Source organism: Excalfactoria chinensis, chromosome 1, assembly GCF_039878825.1.
Source record: "Excalfactoria chinensis isolate bCotChi1 chromosome 1, bCotChi1.hap2, whole genome shotgun sequence".
NCBI classification, from domain to species: domain Eukaryota; kingdom Metazoa; phylum Chordata; class Aves; order Galliformes; family Phasianidae; genus Excalfactoria; species Excalfactoria chinensis.
In genome coordinates, this window is record NC_092825.1 from 8,118,709 (window position 1) to 8,132,337 (window position 13,629).

Below are 13,629 nucleotides of genomic sequence, written 5' to 3' on the forward strand. Positions count from 1 at the left end.
AAGAAAAACAAAAAAAGAAGGAAGAAATGTCACTTAGATGCTGCAGACACGACAGCACACTGACAGAATTCTTATGGGAAAGCATAGGGCAAAAAGAACAGAGGTCACTCCTCTCTTATGATGACGGTGCTTCATAAAGGTTGATTTCTAACTTTTCTGACATTATTGTGTTAAGAATGCAATATATGATACCTACCAGTATAAGACACTACTTTTCAGATTTCATGTAGAAAATTTAATTAACTGTCACTCACTGGAAGGGGTTGTTCAGATGTGTGGGAGGGGAGAGTTTTAGTTTGCTTACATGTTTGTATTTACAGCTCTCTAACATTTAGAAGACCTCTGGGGATTTTGTATGTCCTTTTGTTTAAACAAACAAACAAAACTCTTTATCTGCCTTTACTCCATAAAAACATAAGGTTAAAATAATAAAAAATTTGAAGGTTTGGAACACTTTTAAGAATGCTTCAGAGAATCCTCCAATGTAATTTATAAGCCCCTTTAGACCTGTGCATGTCTTGAACTGACTGCTGAAGTGGGCTTTGCGAGGAATTTCGTCTGCAGAACCGGAGTGGTGCGGGAGGTGGGGAGGGTGGGAGGGTTGGAGCAACCTTCCCTAACAAGGCTTTAAAAGCTTCAGTGGTAAAGTTATGCTGATGGAAGACTTAGTTACTTGTTTCTAGCTGGGAGCGACCCAAAGAGGATTATGTTATGGGCAGGAGATGTTATTTATGTGGGTAGCAACGTTGTGGTTTGCGTTGTGCTGTTGTTTTTCAAGGGGGACGAGAACCTTTTAATTTGAAGCATAACATGAAATATTAATAAAAAAAAAAAAAAAGCAAAACAAAACAAAACAAAAAAACAAAGCACTAAAACCTGCACGACGATATAAAATACCTCGTGAAATTTATAGCTCCGTGCTTTTCTCAAGCTCGCTGGAGGTTTCTGTTCCCTCCTCTCATCTCCGCCGCGATGTGTTTTTTTTTTTTTTTTTTCTTTTTCCTTTTTTTTTTCCCTTTTTTTTTTTCCCCCTTTGCATGTGTGCTGTGACAGCAGGGAAGGGGGGGGGGAGTAGGGGGGGGTCGAGCTTCCCTGCGCTCCCATTGTCAGCCGCTCCTGGGAGCGCTGGGAGAGCCGGTGTCCCCCGCGTCTCTCCCTCCATGTGCGCGGGGAGCGCGGGGCTGCCTCGGCTCCGTGCCCGCCCCTCCCGCCCGGGACCCGCCCGCCGCGCGGGGAGCGGGGCGCCCGCCAGCCCCGGCCCGGCCCGGCCCCGGCCCCGGCCCCTGCCCCCGGCCCGCGCCGCCGCCCGCCCGCCGCCGCCCGCATCATGCCGCCCCCCCGCCCGCACGCCACTCGCGCCCGGGGGCTGCCTCCTTTTCCGGCCCGCGGCGTGTGCGTGAGAGGGGCTTGAAGTTACCCCGGAGGCGGCGGAGAAGAAGCGCGGGGCCGGGGCGACTGTTGGCGGCGGCGGGGCGCGGCGGGGCGCGGCGGGGCGCGGAGCCCACCCCCATCACCTGTTACCTCCGCTCCCCAGGTTGCCTGAAGTTCCCCGGCGGCGCCCGGCAGGACGGGGAGCGCCGCGGCTCCGGCTCGCAGGGACCCTACAGTGGCTGCTGCAGCATGGGCTGGCTCAGGGGGATTGCCTTGCTTTCCTTGGGAGTATTACTAGCAGGAAGAGTGAACTGCCAGCATGTGAAGAATAACGTGCCAAGACTCAAATTATCCTATAAAGGTAAGTCTGTTGTTCTCTCTTATTCTTGGATTCCCGCTCCTCCTTGCCCGGTCACCCCCCACCCCCCTCCTCTCTGCTCCTCACCTTCCTCCCGGCTTTCTCTTATCTCTGGAAGGGGAAACTGTTGTATGGAGGTATTTCGGAGAAAACACTTAAAAAGCCACTCCGTGCTCCGGTACCCCGCAGTTTGAACACAGACAAAGAGTTAGTTGCGTTTGCAGACAGAGACTGGGGATCGTGCTGATCCACGAAGAGTGTTTTCTGCCTTGTACAATTCCGTCGGACTTTACTCTTTAAAAGGATGAGTCTGGCCGCCCCGCTCATCCCTCTCGTTCTGGGCACGGAGTGCAGCCCCGGTGCAGATCTCGACAGCGTGGAATAGATGAAGCTATATATTTTCCCTTTTTAGGCATGAAGTGGTTAATTTTCAAGTCATGAATATTCAGTCTGTACAAATCTGACAATCAGATGCCTAACATAAGCAGTAGATGGTGGGTTTGCCAAGAAACTATAAACTGAAAGGAGCAGATCAGTCCAGAACAGGGGGGAAAGGACTGTTATGCACTGGAAAGCGCTGCCTGTGGATGTTGAGTGCAGCGCGATTTATTTGATCTGAGGTTGTGTTTGGTGTAGTCTGATGCGTTTCATTAAAGATCACAGGGAAGGTGTAACTGAAGAAAGAGCTCTGAGATTACGTTTATGGGGAAATTGTGTAACACCACTCACGCTGCAATTGTCAGTAATTAACTTTTGTACCACATTGCTAGTATTAAGAGAGGGCTCTGAAGTAGGCAGATTCTTTTCTTCACCAGAGTAGTTCCTCTGTAAATATATTTTCAGGAGAATGCACAAAATCTGAAGAATATCTAACTGGGAAAGAAGACTGAAATGTAGGAGCTGTGGAGCATTATTATTAAAAAGCGTGTGTGTGTGTGTGTGTGTGTGTGCAATTTTCCTCTGTAGAGCTGTCTTCTCATAATTCTTAGATTATTGGAGGTTGGGAAAAGGAGCAGCAGCTCTGATTCTAAGGGTAGGGAGGAAAAGTAACACACTACAGTGGAAAAAAGAACATGTGTGTGCATGCCTGGTCAGGGATGTCAATCCCAGTTTACAGTATAGTGGCAATGCATCTCTTGCCAGTAGAATTTCATTTCCTATTTTTTCCTTATTCTTTGTATGTAATAAATACATGTGCAAGGTTTTATTAAAGAATACACATATGCATATTTGTGTATGTTTAAACTTGAAAGGATTTACGTGAAGAGTTAAAGGGGTTCAGAATGTGTTTGTTTAGTTTTTGTAAGAGAAGCCATTTCTATTTTATATAAAATTGATTATTATGAATAATGAAGACTGAAGAAAGCTTCCGCCATAACAACATGTCAAACAAAAATCATTAAAAACCTCTTAATTGCTTCCAAACATTCACAATCATGCAGAAACTAACATTAGTCCATAGAAGCATTAATGCTATTAAAATATCCTGTAAAGGGTTTTAATGGCTAATTAATTACGGTTTATTATTTTTCACCCTTTTAAAGTTTATTGATGGATCAGGTCTGCTCCTCCCACTTGCACAGGCTGATCTTAGAGAAACTATCCCAAAGGATGGCCCAATCTGGTTGGCAGTGGTTTTAAATTCCAACGCTACTGTATCCATATGCTCTTTAGCAACATTTTGCTACTCCACTGATTGTCTGTTTTCCAGTTCAAGTCTTGCTGGATGAAAAGGTCAAATTCTCATTTTGGAAGTATCTCAGATGCCAAATTTTGATATAAAGTCAGTCCTATATGCACACAACAGGAAACAGAAAGGAGCACTGACACTGTTTTTGTAACTGCTGGGTCACTGTAAAAAGATAATGAGTTCAAATGCTGAACAACCCTACTTCCTCTCTAGCAAAGAAAGTAAATGCATGCTTAATTCAAAGCAAGTTAAAGTTAAGTCTGAAGACTTACAGGAATTCACACTCTGGCCTTTGATTCATATGTGTACTTAATCACATATTTGACTTAAAACATGTGTAAATCTAAAAATCAAATGAGACCACTCACGTGCTTAGCGTTAAGTACCAGTGTAAATGCTTGGCCAGGTCAAGAGGAGCGTGTTGCATGTGCTGCTGCATTGATCCCTCAGAATAGGGGTATCATTATTAGTCAAGGGAAACTAAGCCTTATCAGCTGGTGCTTTTCAAGACAATTTTTCCTTCCAGACTAGTGCACAGATAAACGTTAACACTGGCTGGAAACAGCTAGGAGAGTTGTAGGTATTGAAAATATGTCTTTCAGGCACTTGCTAAATACCTTACGTGCTAATATGCATCTCAGAGTATACCTCACTGCTGTGTGGTTCTACACGATTTATCTCTATTCAAACACCTTGCCATTAGGATAAGAAGCTCCTCAGTAACTGATCAGCTCTGCCTCTCTTTAAAGAGCTGTGGTTGTATAAAATAAGACTTATGATATTAAAAAGAACACGTGGAGTGTAAGGAATGACCCAAGTGACTTCTCTTTTCAGTGGCTGTCATGCTTTTTTTTTTTTTTTTCTGTCTAAACAAATACCGTGGAGCTAATTGTCGGTGCTTTACTTCAAAAGAAAAGCAAGGATGCATTTTAACTTCTTGTTTTTCTCTACTACTGGATGTCAAACATGGTTAAAAAGCTTAGGCATTTGCTTTAAAAGTTAGTGAAATGAGTCATGAAGGGTTAAAGCCCTGCCAACCCTGATTTCCTATGGTCACTTATTTTCAAAGGTCCAGCATTAGCTCTGCCATTTCCCAGGTTGCTGGACAGAAGTTTCGGTGAACTCCCATTTTTACTTCCTCTTAACTTCTTGTCACTCAGTCTTGTGGCAGATTTAGAAGCATACAACAGGGTGCACTGCAGACAGGAAAGGAAGGTGCGTAAATGCATATATTAAGGCCATGTCTGTGGCCTGAAAAGGTTCTTTCTGTTTATTGCAAAACAGAACTCTGGTTATTCATCTTACATCACCTTGATTTTGAGGGGTGTTGAAGGAAGGAAATTTGAGGACAGCATTGGGGAAATCCTTGTCCAGCTTGGGTGTGCAGAGAAACTCCTGTTCAATAGCACCAGCATTTTGCATTATGCATTTTAAAGTTTCCAAGCATTTTCTTCTCAGTGTATGGATTGGGAAGGTTTTACAAAGATGATATCTATCTCCTTATTTCATTCAAAGAGAATTAATATGATTAAAGTTCACTGAAGTTAGTAAGTTCTAGATCATAGCCAGACAGCTATAAAACTGAAAGCTTTGCTAAGCCCCACAACCTCAGAGTTTCTCTATATGTGTCCTTCAAAGATTTTGTGTCTTTATTATAGAGTAACAAGAAGCGCTATTGTTGCTATGCCAAAGGTAACGGAATCTTTCCTTAAAAAATGTGATGGCTTTTTGTTATTGTTTTTTTAAATCGAACTGGCTTGACTCTCAATGCAGCTGTAAGTCTCTATGTTGTGTCACCAGGTCACAGATTGTGTTTAGGAAACTTCTATTGAACAGAGAGTTATCAGAAAGATGGTGACCAAGTTGAGTGCACAAAGTTTAAAACAATAAATACAGCCTTAACTCCAGATGGATTTTTTGCATCATTTATTGTTTCTCATTTCTTTTGGTGTCCTCTGCATGTGGGGAGGCAATGTCACAAGTGGAGACCAAATCATTGACAGTAACACTTAAATATAAAACATATAAGCTCAACGAAACAGTTTCCATTAACAGTTCCTTGACTTACAGATTTTTTCTAAAGCAGACCCAGTTTTTGTCTCCACATGAGTAAAACTTGTGAACCCGACTTTCTCAAATCCATCTGTTGCATCCTATTTTTCTGCTGAAAATTACTAAGTGCTGCAAGTATGTTTTGTAAGAGTACGTGTGGTTCTTCTTTGTTATTGTTGCTCAATTGGATACATATTACTTGAGAACAAATAAGTGGAAATGCATTGCACACAGATTTAGCTCTATTAGTCCCTGGCTCCATTTCAAGTCATATTAAAAATAAGTGTTTTGTTTAAAATTGGAGTGATAGTAAGAACTGCTCCATCCTTGATGTACAGTTGATTTACATCTTTATGTGATGGATTTTTATACGGATGAAATCCTGGCCTCAGAGAGAGAAATGGCAAAGCTTCTGTCTGATTCAATCAGTGCAGCATGTTGTGACAAGGGAGGAATGACACTGCTCTGAATTACCTGTATGTATGCTAGGGTAAATGTGATACTTGGTTTAGGTTACTGACCTAGTTGGGTTGTAGCTGATGACCTGCTGGTAGGTTTGACTGTGGTTTTTCCTTTCAATCAAACTCTATAAATCACAATTCAGTGACTCCACAAATACAGAGAAATCAGGCCAGAGTGGGACAAGGGAGAGGACCTCAGCCAATACAGGCTCTCTTGAGCTGGTACCGCTGTTTAAGTTTCTCTTAGATTTCAAAGTATCTCTTTAAAGAGCTTCATCCTTAAACTCAGAGGAAACAACCTCTCTAACATTAAAAGGAGAAGGGCAGCCTAGATTTGGGAAGAAGACTGAGAAGGAAGGCAAGCAGGTGACAACATTAGGCTCATCATACTGCTCAGTTTCCACCACTCCCGCACAGTTGCTGCATTGCCTGGCACTCTATGTTCTTGCCTTTATCTCAGTGCAGGCTGGAGGCAATGAAGACATTTTATACAGCCTTAGACTTTGTCAGACTTTTTTATTTATTGTTTTTTTTTCTTTTTTCTTTGCCCATAAATACTGTGTACTTCAGAGAAGCTCTGCGTGTTGCTCTACCTTGCCTTGCTTGAGTGGGGTCTTTATGAGAAGTGGAAACTGTTAGGAGAGACTGTAGAACAACTCACACTCTAAATGGAGGGAGAAGCTGATAAAGAAAATGCCTAAGCTCAGATCTTGCCTATATAGGGAAATTTTCATCTCACTAATTAGGGCCTGAAACACACAGACTAATTGAAACAAGGAGGGTGAAAACCTAGCCCAACATTTCATTTTGCATTTCCAACTTTCCCATTTAATTCCAGTGGAAAAAGTGGTTTCTGAATTACAGAGCCTGCCTTTTCTGAGAAGCTGAAGTTCTCTATAATTATTTGTGCTGTAAGGATTGCAAATGACTGAATTGTTCATGGCAGGTGCTGTATTGACAGCAGTGGAAAGTCTGCTCTTTAGCTGTGTACAAGGTATGCAGTGTAACTACCCCTGCTGTTAACTACAGCAGCTTGAGAACTCTCCTTGCAAACAGTTTAAACATCTGTATTTTCACTGAGTTCCATGAATCTTCTGATACATAAAGTCTTTCTAAAAATCTGCTTCTGTGCTTGAAGTCTTTCTGATGAGTACTGAAATATCAACTTCGCTTGTTTGTTTGTTGTTTTTTTTTTTGTTTGTTCGTTTGTATTTATTTCATAAAATTTAGCAAAACAATATTTAAGATAAGAAAACCAGTCTTTGCAGGTTGCTACAATGTAAATGGATGGTTTATTTATGATAATCCCTTCTGAATATGCATCTACATATACAGAAAGAACTTATGTTGAGCTCCATCCAAGAAGAAACCACTAAATGATTTGTATTTTCAGTTCTTTCCTTTTGCTTGGAAGCGTGTTTCAGGCTTTATTTAATGCATTGCTGTACTCTGATCCTGTTAATATGATTTTGCTTTGACTAATCACTGGTTCAGCATGCAACCTTTAATGCCCACAACTGGTATTGAGGAGACATCATTTTATTTACTCTGGGGCCATGAGCTTTTTGTCTTATGCACACCTGGAAGACTGCAATGAAAGCATAGGTAATACAGAGTTGTTCCAATATTTTGAACATTTTCTATACCAGTTGAAGCCTGGCTTGGCCCTGAAGGAAAGTCAGATCTTTACCTGGGGCAGTGCCTGAGTGATGAAGAGGAAAAAAATCCTTCTAAGTGGTGTCAATGGTTGTGACATTTTCCAGTTGTTTGAAAACTAAAAAGGATAAGACTGTCTTCAGGCTCCCACATGTTCTTTTATTTATTTATTTGTTGGCTTATTTATTTATTTATTTTTAAGGAAATACGTGGGGTAGATCCCATCAGTTCTATGTCAAAATTTTAAATGGAAGTTCTGTAGCTTGTCCTGGTGCACTTGTTAATTAAGGTTACATGTGAAAGTTGCTGCTGGTGTTGTGCTGGAGCTGGTGGACGATTCAGCAAATTCCTTCCCTGGCAGGATTAAAGCTCCCTTCAGGAATGTCTGCAAGTTCACGGTCCTCCCACATAAAGCCTTCATATAGGTTAGCTGCTCTCTTGCAGTAACAGCTGTGGATGTTGAGAATAACTGCGGGGATCGTACATTTACTTGACTTTTCCTATTTTTTCCAAATGGGACTGTGCCCCAGTGCACAAGAGAAAGGGATGGCCACAGCTGTTGAGAGCATCAAAAATCTTAAGAGGGCTGTAGCCTTTCTCCTGCACAGTAGGAGTTCTCTGCGGTATCTTTCTCTCTCTTTTTGACTGACTATGTCAGTCACATTAAGCTCTTGTTACTGTCAATGGGAGGAGAGGGGAACCTCCAGAGAGCTAATCTTGGGCTAGGCACACTGAATGAGACTTTAAGGGCACACAGACATCACTCTTCTGTGACCGGAAAGGAAATTAAGCTCCTTATTCATTCATTTACATTTTATTTTATTTTTTCTTACTAGGAGGATATCAAAAGAAGGTATAAATTAAATGCTGTGGAAGAATTTAGGCTGCGTCTTGATCTCAAAACAACCAAATTTGAGAATACGTTTCTGTCTAAACGAGCATTTAAAGCTGTTAAAATTCTAATGCCAAAAACTATGTACGCCCTCAGTCTCTGATCTTGAGGTCACCTGCAATTTGATCTAAATTTGCATCAAACCTTCAGTCAGTGAGGAATATACATTACTACTAAATTCTTCACTGTTCTTAAAACAATTCCCTAACTTACAATTCCCATGTCTCTCCTCCTTAATAAGCTTGTTCCAAATCCAGTGACACACGCTTCAAGTGACTGTCTGGGGCTGCAGAGCTTTACTAATTTAATAGCTTAATCATTCAGAGCTCTCAATAAGCTGTCCCCTGACCAGCTCTACTACTTTCTGAAGGTTTCTAATCTTTAAATAAAAAATATTTTCAAGACCCAATTTTGTATAATGTGGCTTGTACGAAAGTATGCAAATATGCATATACAATCCAAAGGATAGATTCCTGGACGCTCACTCTTCCCTTTTTCAGTTGACCTATTTCATTAGTGAGTGCAGGATGAAATCTAATTTAGGTTCATTTCTAAAAATTCTAAGTTTGACTTACACTTTTGGGGATTCTTTTCTCACCTTGGTGACTGCAAATTCTCCTTGAGAATCTACAGAAATGTGTGCAATGTGTAAGCATTACTTTGTGTCACATCTCGTTTTCATCCTTTTTTGCTTGATAGCAAAACATGGGGAAGTCAAAAGTTTTTGTCATTCTTCTAATGTTTTAAAGTAGTTTGACACATGTTGGGCTGCTTGCTTATCTCTCCAGCTGAATGTTGCAGAAACATTAGAAGTGAGCAGTCAAATAAAATTCTCGTCTCTTATAAATATTTTCGTGCAAAGTTGGATCTTGCAGGGAACAATTCGAGGAATGAAGTAGTTATTTGCTTTCAACCTGTGCAAGGAGGAAAAAAGAAAATTCTCCTTTACTCTCCACTCTAATGAAGCAAAGCTCATGTTGGTTCTGACAGCCCCTCTTGGCTCCTTTTGAAATTCCAGCCTTGTGTGAGAAAAGGACACAAAAAAGCTCTGTGAGATAATTTAAAGGATTTAGAGCTGCCTTTCAAAGGGGAGGGGTTGGTGGCCTTTTCTAGAGGCAACAGAGGATAAATACAGCTCACAAGCATCCAAAAGAGCTGCAGAGAGTGCAGGATACAGCTTTCATCAGCAGCTGACACCGGAATAGCTATCCTTTGCTATACACAGATCTGACACCTGGCATGGAACAGAGTGAGGTCTCTTAAGATGAAGGAAAGATTCGGAGGTGTTAATGTTAGTTTTACTTCCTTTATGGATTTCCTGGTGCAACTTTACTACTTTTTACATAAACGTGTAATCTAAAGCGGCTCTGAATCCTGGTAGAACTCTTTTTTTTTTTTTTTTTTTTTTTTTTTTTCCCCAAAAAACAACAAAATTCATATTATCAGTGATGAATATTGATCTGTAATACCTGTAAGTTAACTTGGTCTCATCCTCATCATGCAAGACGTTGTACACATTTCTGTTCTGCTAGCCCTATGTGATAGGTATAACATTCTTTCAGTTAATGGAGAGAACAGCAAAAAAAATCTGTTTGTGGATAACTGCATAACAGCAAGAAAATTTTATCTTCCAGATTACTTAATTTATCATCTTCCTCACTAATACAGCAAGTGAACAGTTACATCAAGACTTCTAGCTCCATCATCCTTACTAACAACAATATAAATGAATTCCTGAATTGCATAGTCAGGAAATCACTTTATTTCTAAGTTTCTAACCATCAACTGAGAGCAAATGTAAATTCAAACTTACAGGAAAGCATGTTAAGATTTTAAAAGAACCTGTGTTGGCTCTTATCTGAAACGTCCTAAACATCTACTAGACAGTATTTGCAGGATGTTGGTTGTGCAGTTATCAGTATGGTGACCCTTACCTCACATTGGTGTTCAAAATATGTACTCTCAACCATACATATTGTAGTCATAATAACTGACCACGAAGAATTGGGGAAGCAAGTTTTCATCTCATGAGGAAAGCTTGAGGAATTTGTAAAATTTGAAAGAATATTCCATATAGCTCTTCTTAAAGAGTGTTTTGAAAGTAAAAATAAGAATGACTGTTGGAAATTTTGTTTTACTTTGCAGACTGGAGTACAGAAAAAAAAATTTACATAAATTTATCATTCTAACTTTTCAGATTTTTGCAGACCTTTCTTTCCATCTGTGATGTTTTACTATGTACAGGGAACAGTAGTCTACCGAGTATTTTACTTCCTTTTCTGGCATCCCTTTTCAATTTTGAATCTTTCATCATTATTCTAACACCCATTGCAACTCTTTAGTGGACAACAGTCACACAAATTGGGAAAGTTTTTTTAGGCTCACCCACAAGTGAAAGTTGTAGGTGAACAGAAATCCAACACCATGGCTGAAGGTACACAGGAAATCTGTACTGTAATGGGAATGAAAGAAAACAACATAAATGTAAAGTCCTATTAATTCTTTGGCTCTTCCCTGTCAGCATCTTCACCTGCAAAGTGATATTAAGTAATCTCATGAGGAATTGCTCAAGGTCAGAGACTTGCTGTGCTTACTCAGCACTGTATCCACTCTCAGAATAATCTCATTATGTATATATTCAAAGTTCAGTCAGAACTTAGTTTTGATCAACATACAAAGACCTTATGGGTACATTAAAGCCACTACAATAATTATATTCACAAATCTGCTTGTTACATGAAACACATGCCTATTATCCAGAAAGGCCATATGAATTAATGCAATTTAGAAATTCCAGATGGTTCTATAAAGGATCACTTCACAGTACTTTTGGAGTTTCTACCTTTATTTCACACTAAACACACTGTGAAGGTGATTACAGATGGCTCCATCTGAAGAAAAGGAACCTTTATGTTTAGTCTTTGTTATTCTGTCTACAAAACTATGTGAGAGCTTGCAAGAACCTAGCCTGGCTTTCTAAGTTTAAACTAGACTTCTCCTTTTTGCTTTTGTAACCATAGCAGATAATCAACTTTAAAAACAGTAAGATAATATTTTTTTGGTGCATGTGCTTGTCAGACAAAACTAAAAACCTTCAAACACTTCCCTTTCCACTCAGTCTGCACGTATCTTAACAGAGGTGTTTAATACTCCTCTGTCCTTACACGCATATGTGATTACCAAGAGATTCTGGACTCTAAACTTTTTCTTTCTATGCACAGCCCTCTTTTTCACTCTTTGTGCCTCAAATGCTTTCCAGCCATCTCCAGGAAGAGTGCATCCCTTCTCTGTCACTGGGGAAATATTTGGTAATCAGCTCAGTCAGATATAATTGCCTGTCATTTGTGACTCGCTCAATGAAAAACTATAGCCTAACAGACTTAGTTCAAACATCATAATGAGGATTAACTGCTATAACAAATTCAGAAAGGGAATTACGCATCTCTGTAAGATTCCTAAAATAAATTAAAGATCACCTGTTCCCCCTGTCATCCTGGCCTCTGCGACAATAAAACTGGTTGTGTATTCCACATATATTGTATGGGACATGTAAATATTACCTTTAGTGAACTAACATGAGGAATTTCTTTGCTTTGCTTTTATGCTTTCTCATAAAAGACTCAGTTTATTGAAGTAAAGAAACTTTTGCATTTGCCTTCTCGTTATCAAATCTCATGTGTGCTATTAATCTATATTAGAAATTTTAAGCTATCAGCAATTATCCTTGTGTAAATCAAATATAATTTCATTAAATGATTGTATCTGCAGTGGTACACGAGAGAAGGGAATTAGACCACTGATACTGCTAATTGGTATTGCTCCAAAGAGAACGAGGACAAGACTGAGCAATGCACCTTCTATTTTTTAACATCATTTGCATAGATGAGACTATAAGCAGCTTTTTAAAGGACATTTCCTATAATTGCCATTCTCTTAAAACCTTTTTCTGTCAGCATGTAGGAATATGACAAATGTTGAATTTTTTTTCACTGTAGGTTCACCACTATTACTACACATACAAACTATTTTACCTTATGCCAGACATATGGTAGTGATCAATGTATGTAAATTGTATGAGGAAAAGTGAAATATGACTTTTTAGGCTAGAAAGCATGTACTTATTTCTGGCTATAAGACACTGGAACTTGAAGTCTTAAAACAAATTGTCTTTGAAAATAAAAGCTAGTGAGTGGGAAGAATAGCAATAATTTTTGATAATCACCATGAAAGGACAGTATTGTCCTGAGCAGAACAACTCAGATTCTTTGGACATCAGGATTTAGAAGAGAATAGCTTCTATGTGCCAGCCAAATTATGAGCCTGTAGTGTGATGAGATGAAGAGACAAGATGCTATGAGAGCAGCTATTTTTGGTGAGTCAGCTCTGTGGACAAGTGCTTAGCAGCACAACTCAAGTTTTCCCAAACTTGTTTTAACAGAAAGGTATTTTCTGTTCACTTTCATCCCTGGACATCATGTTGGTGCATCCATCATGCAATGAATTTAATCTACTGTAAAAAATTAGGTTTTCTTGAGAGTCTGAGTTGTTTTGTTGGATTCTGACTGATGGATGTCAACAGAAAAAAATAAATAAATAAAAATCATAGCTTAAGTCAGTTCTGTCTTTCAAATACTTTTAAAAATTTCACTCTCTCAGCCCATCCTTGAGAAATTGATTCTAATGTTGTGACCAAAATGCATTCACTTTGTTCTCAAGTTTTTCTATCCCATTCCAAGAAAGTTTTTTTCTTTTATTTTTTATTTTTTTTTCCCCCACGTTCAGCATTGCAGAGCAGGAAACTAATCTAGAGTCTGACAGGCCTTTATTCTAAGGCATTGTCATATTCTTCAATCTGAATTGAAAAATGGACAGATCACTGGGTTTCATAAATGTGCTGAGAAGCTGTCAAAGCTCTTATTTGCATGTGAATGGTCAGCGGAGATAGGAAGAGAGATATGTAAATAATTCTGCAGCTAGCTCCTGACAGAGACTGTTGCATTTCAAAGTGCTGTGAAAAGCAGCACCATAAAACTTTAACCTATTCTCAGGTATGGAAACTCCCATGCCTTAAATAGATTTATTGTAATGATGACCATTTGGGGAAAAGTGAATCTTACAAAGCAATATCTTCCACAACTGAACATTTTCC

General features: G+C 39.6%; 1 protein-coding gene across 2 annotated transcripts in view; it reads left to right on the forward strand.

Annotated features, from left to right (window-relative positions):
- Positions 1–1,324: 1,324 nt before the first annotated feature.
- The window catches only part of SEMA3A (semaphorin 3A), a 168,907-nt gene continuing 156,602 nt past the window's right edge, over positions 1,325–13,629 (forward strand). Inside the window, exon 1 of one of the 2 annotated variants that reach the window (XM_072331780.1) lies at positions 1,325–1,732. In XM_072331780.1, coding sequence (XP_072187881.1) covers positions 1,621–1,732 — 112 coding nt within the window. In that variant the 5' untranslated portion in view covers positions 1,325–1,620. The remainder of the gene's footprint in view (positions 1,733–13,629) is intronic. The other variant, XM_072331772.1, reaches the window with a different exon arrangement.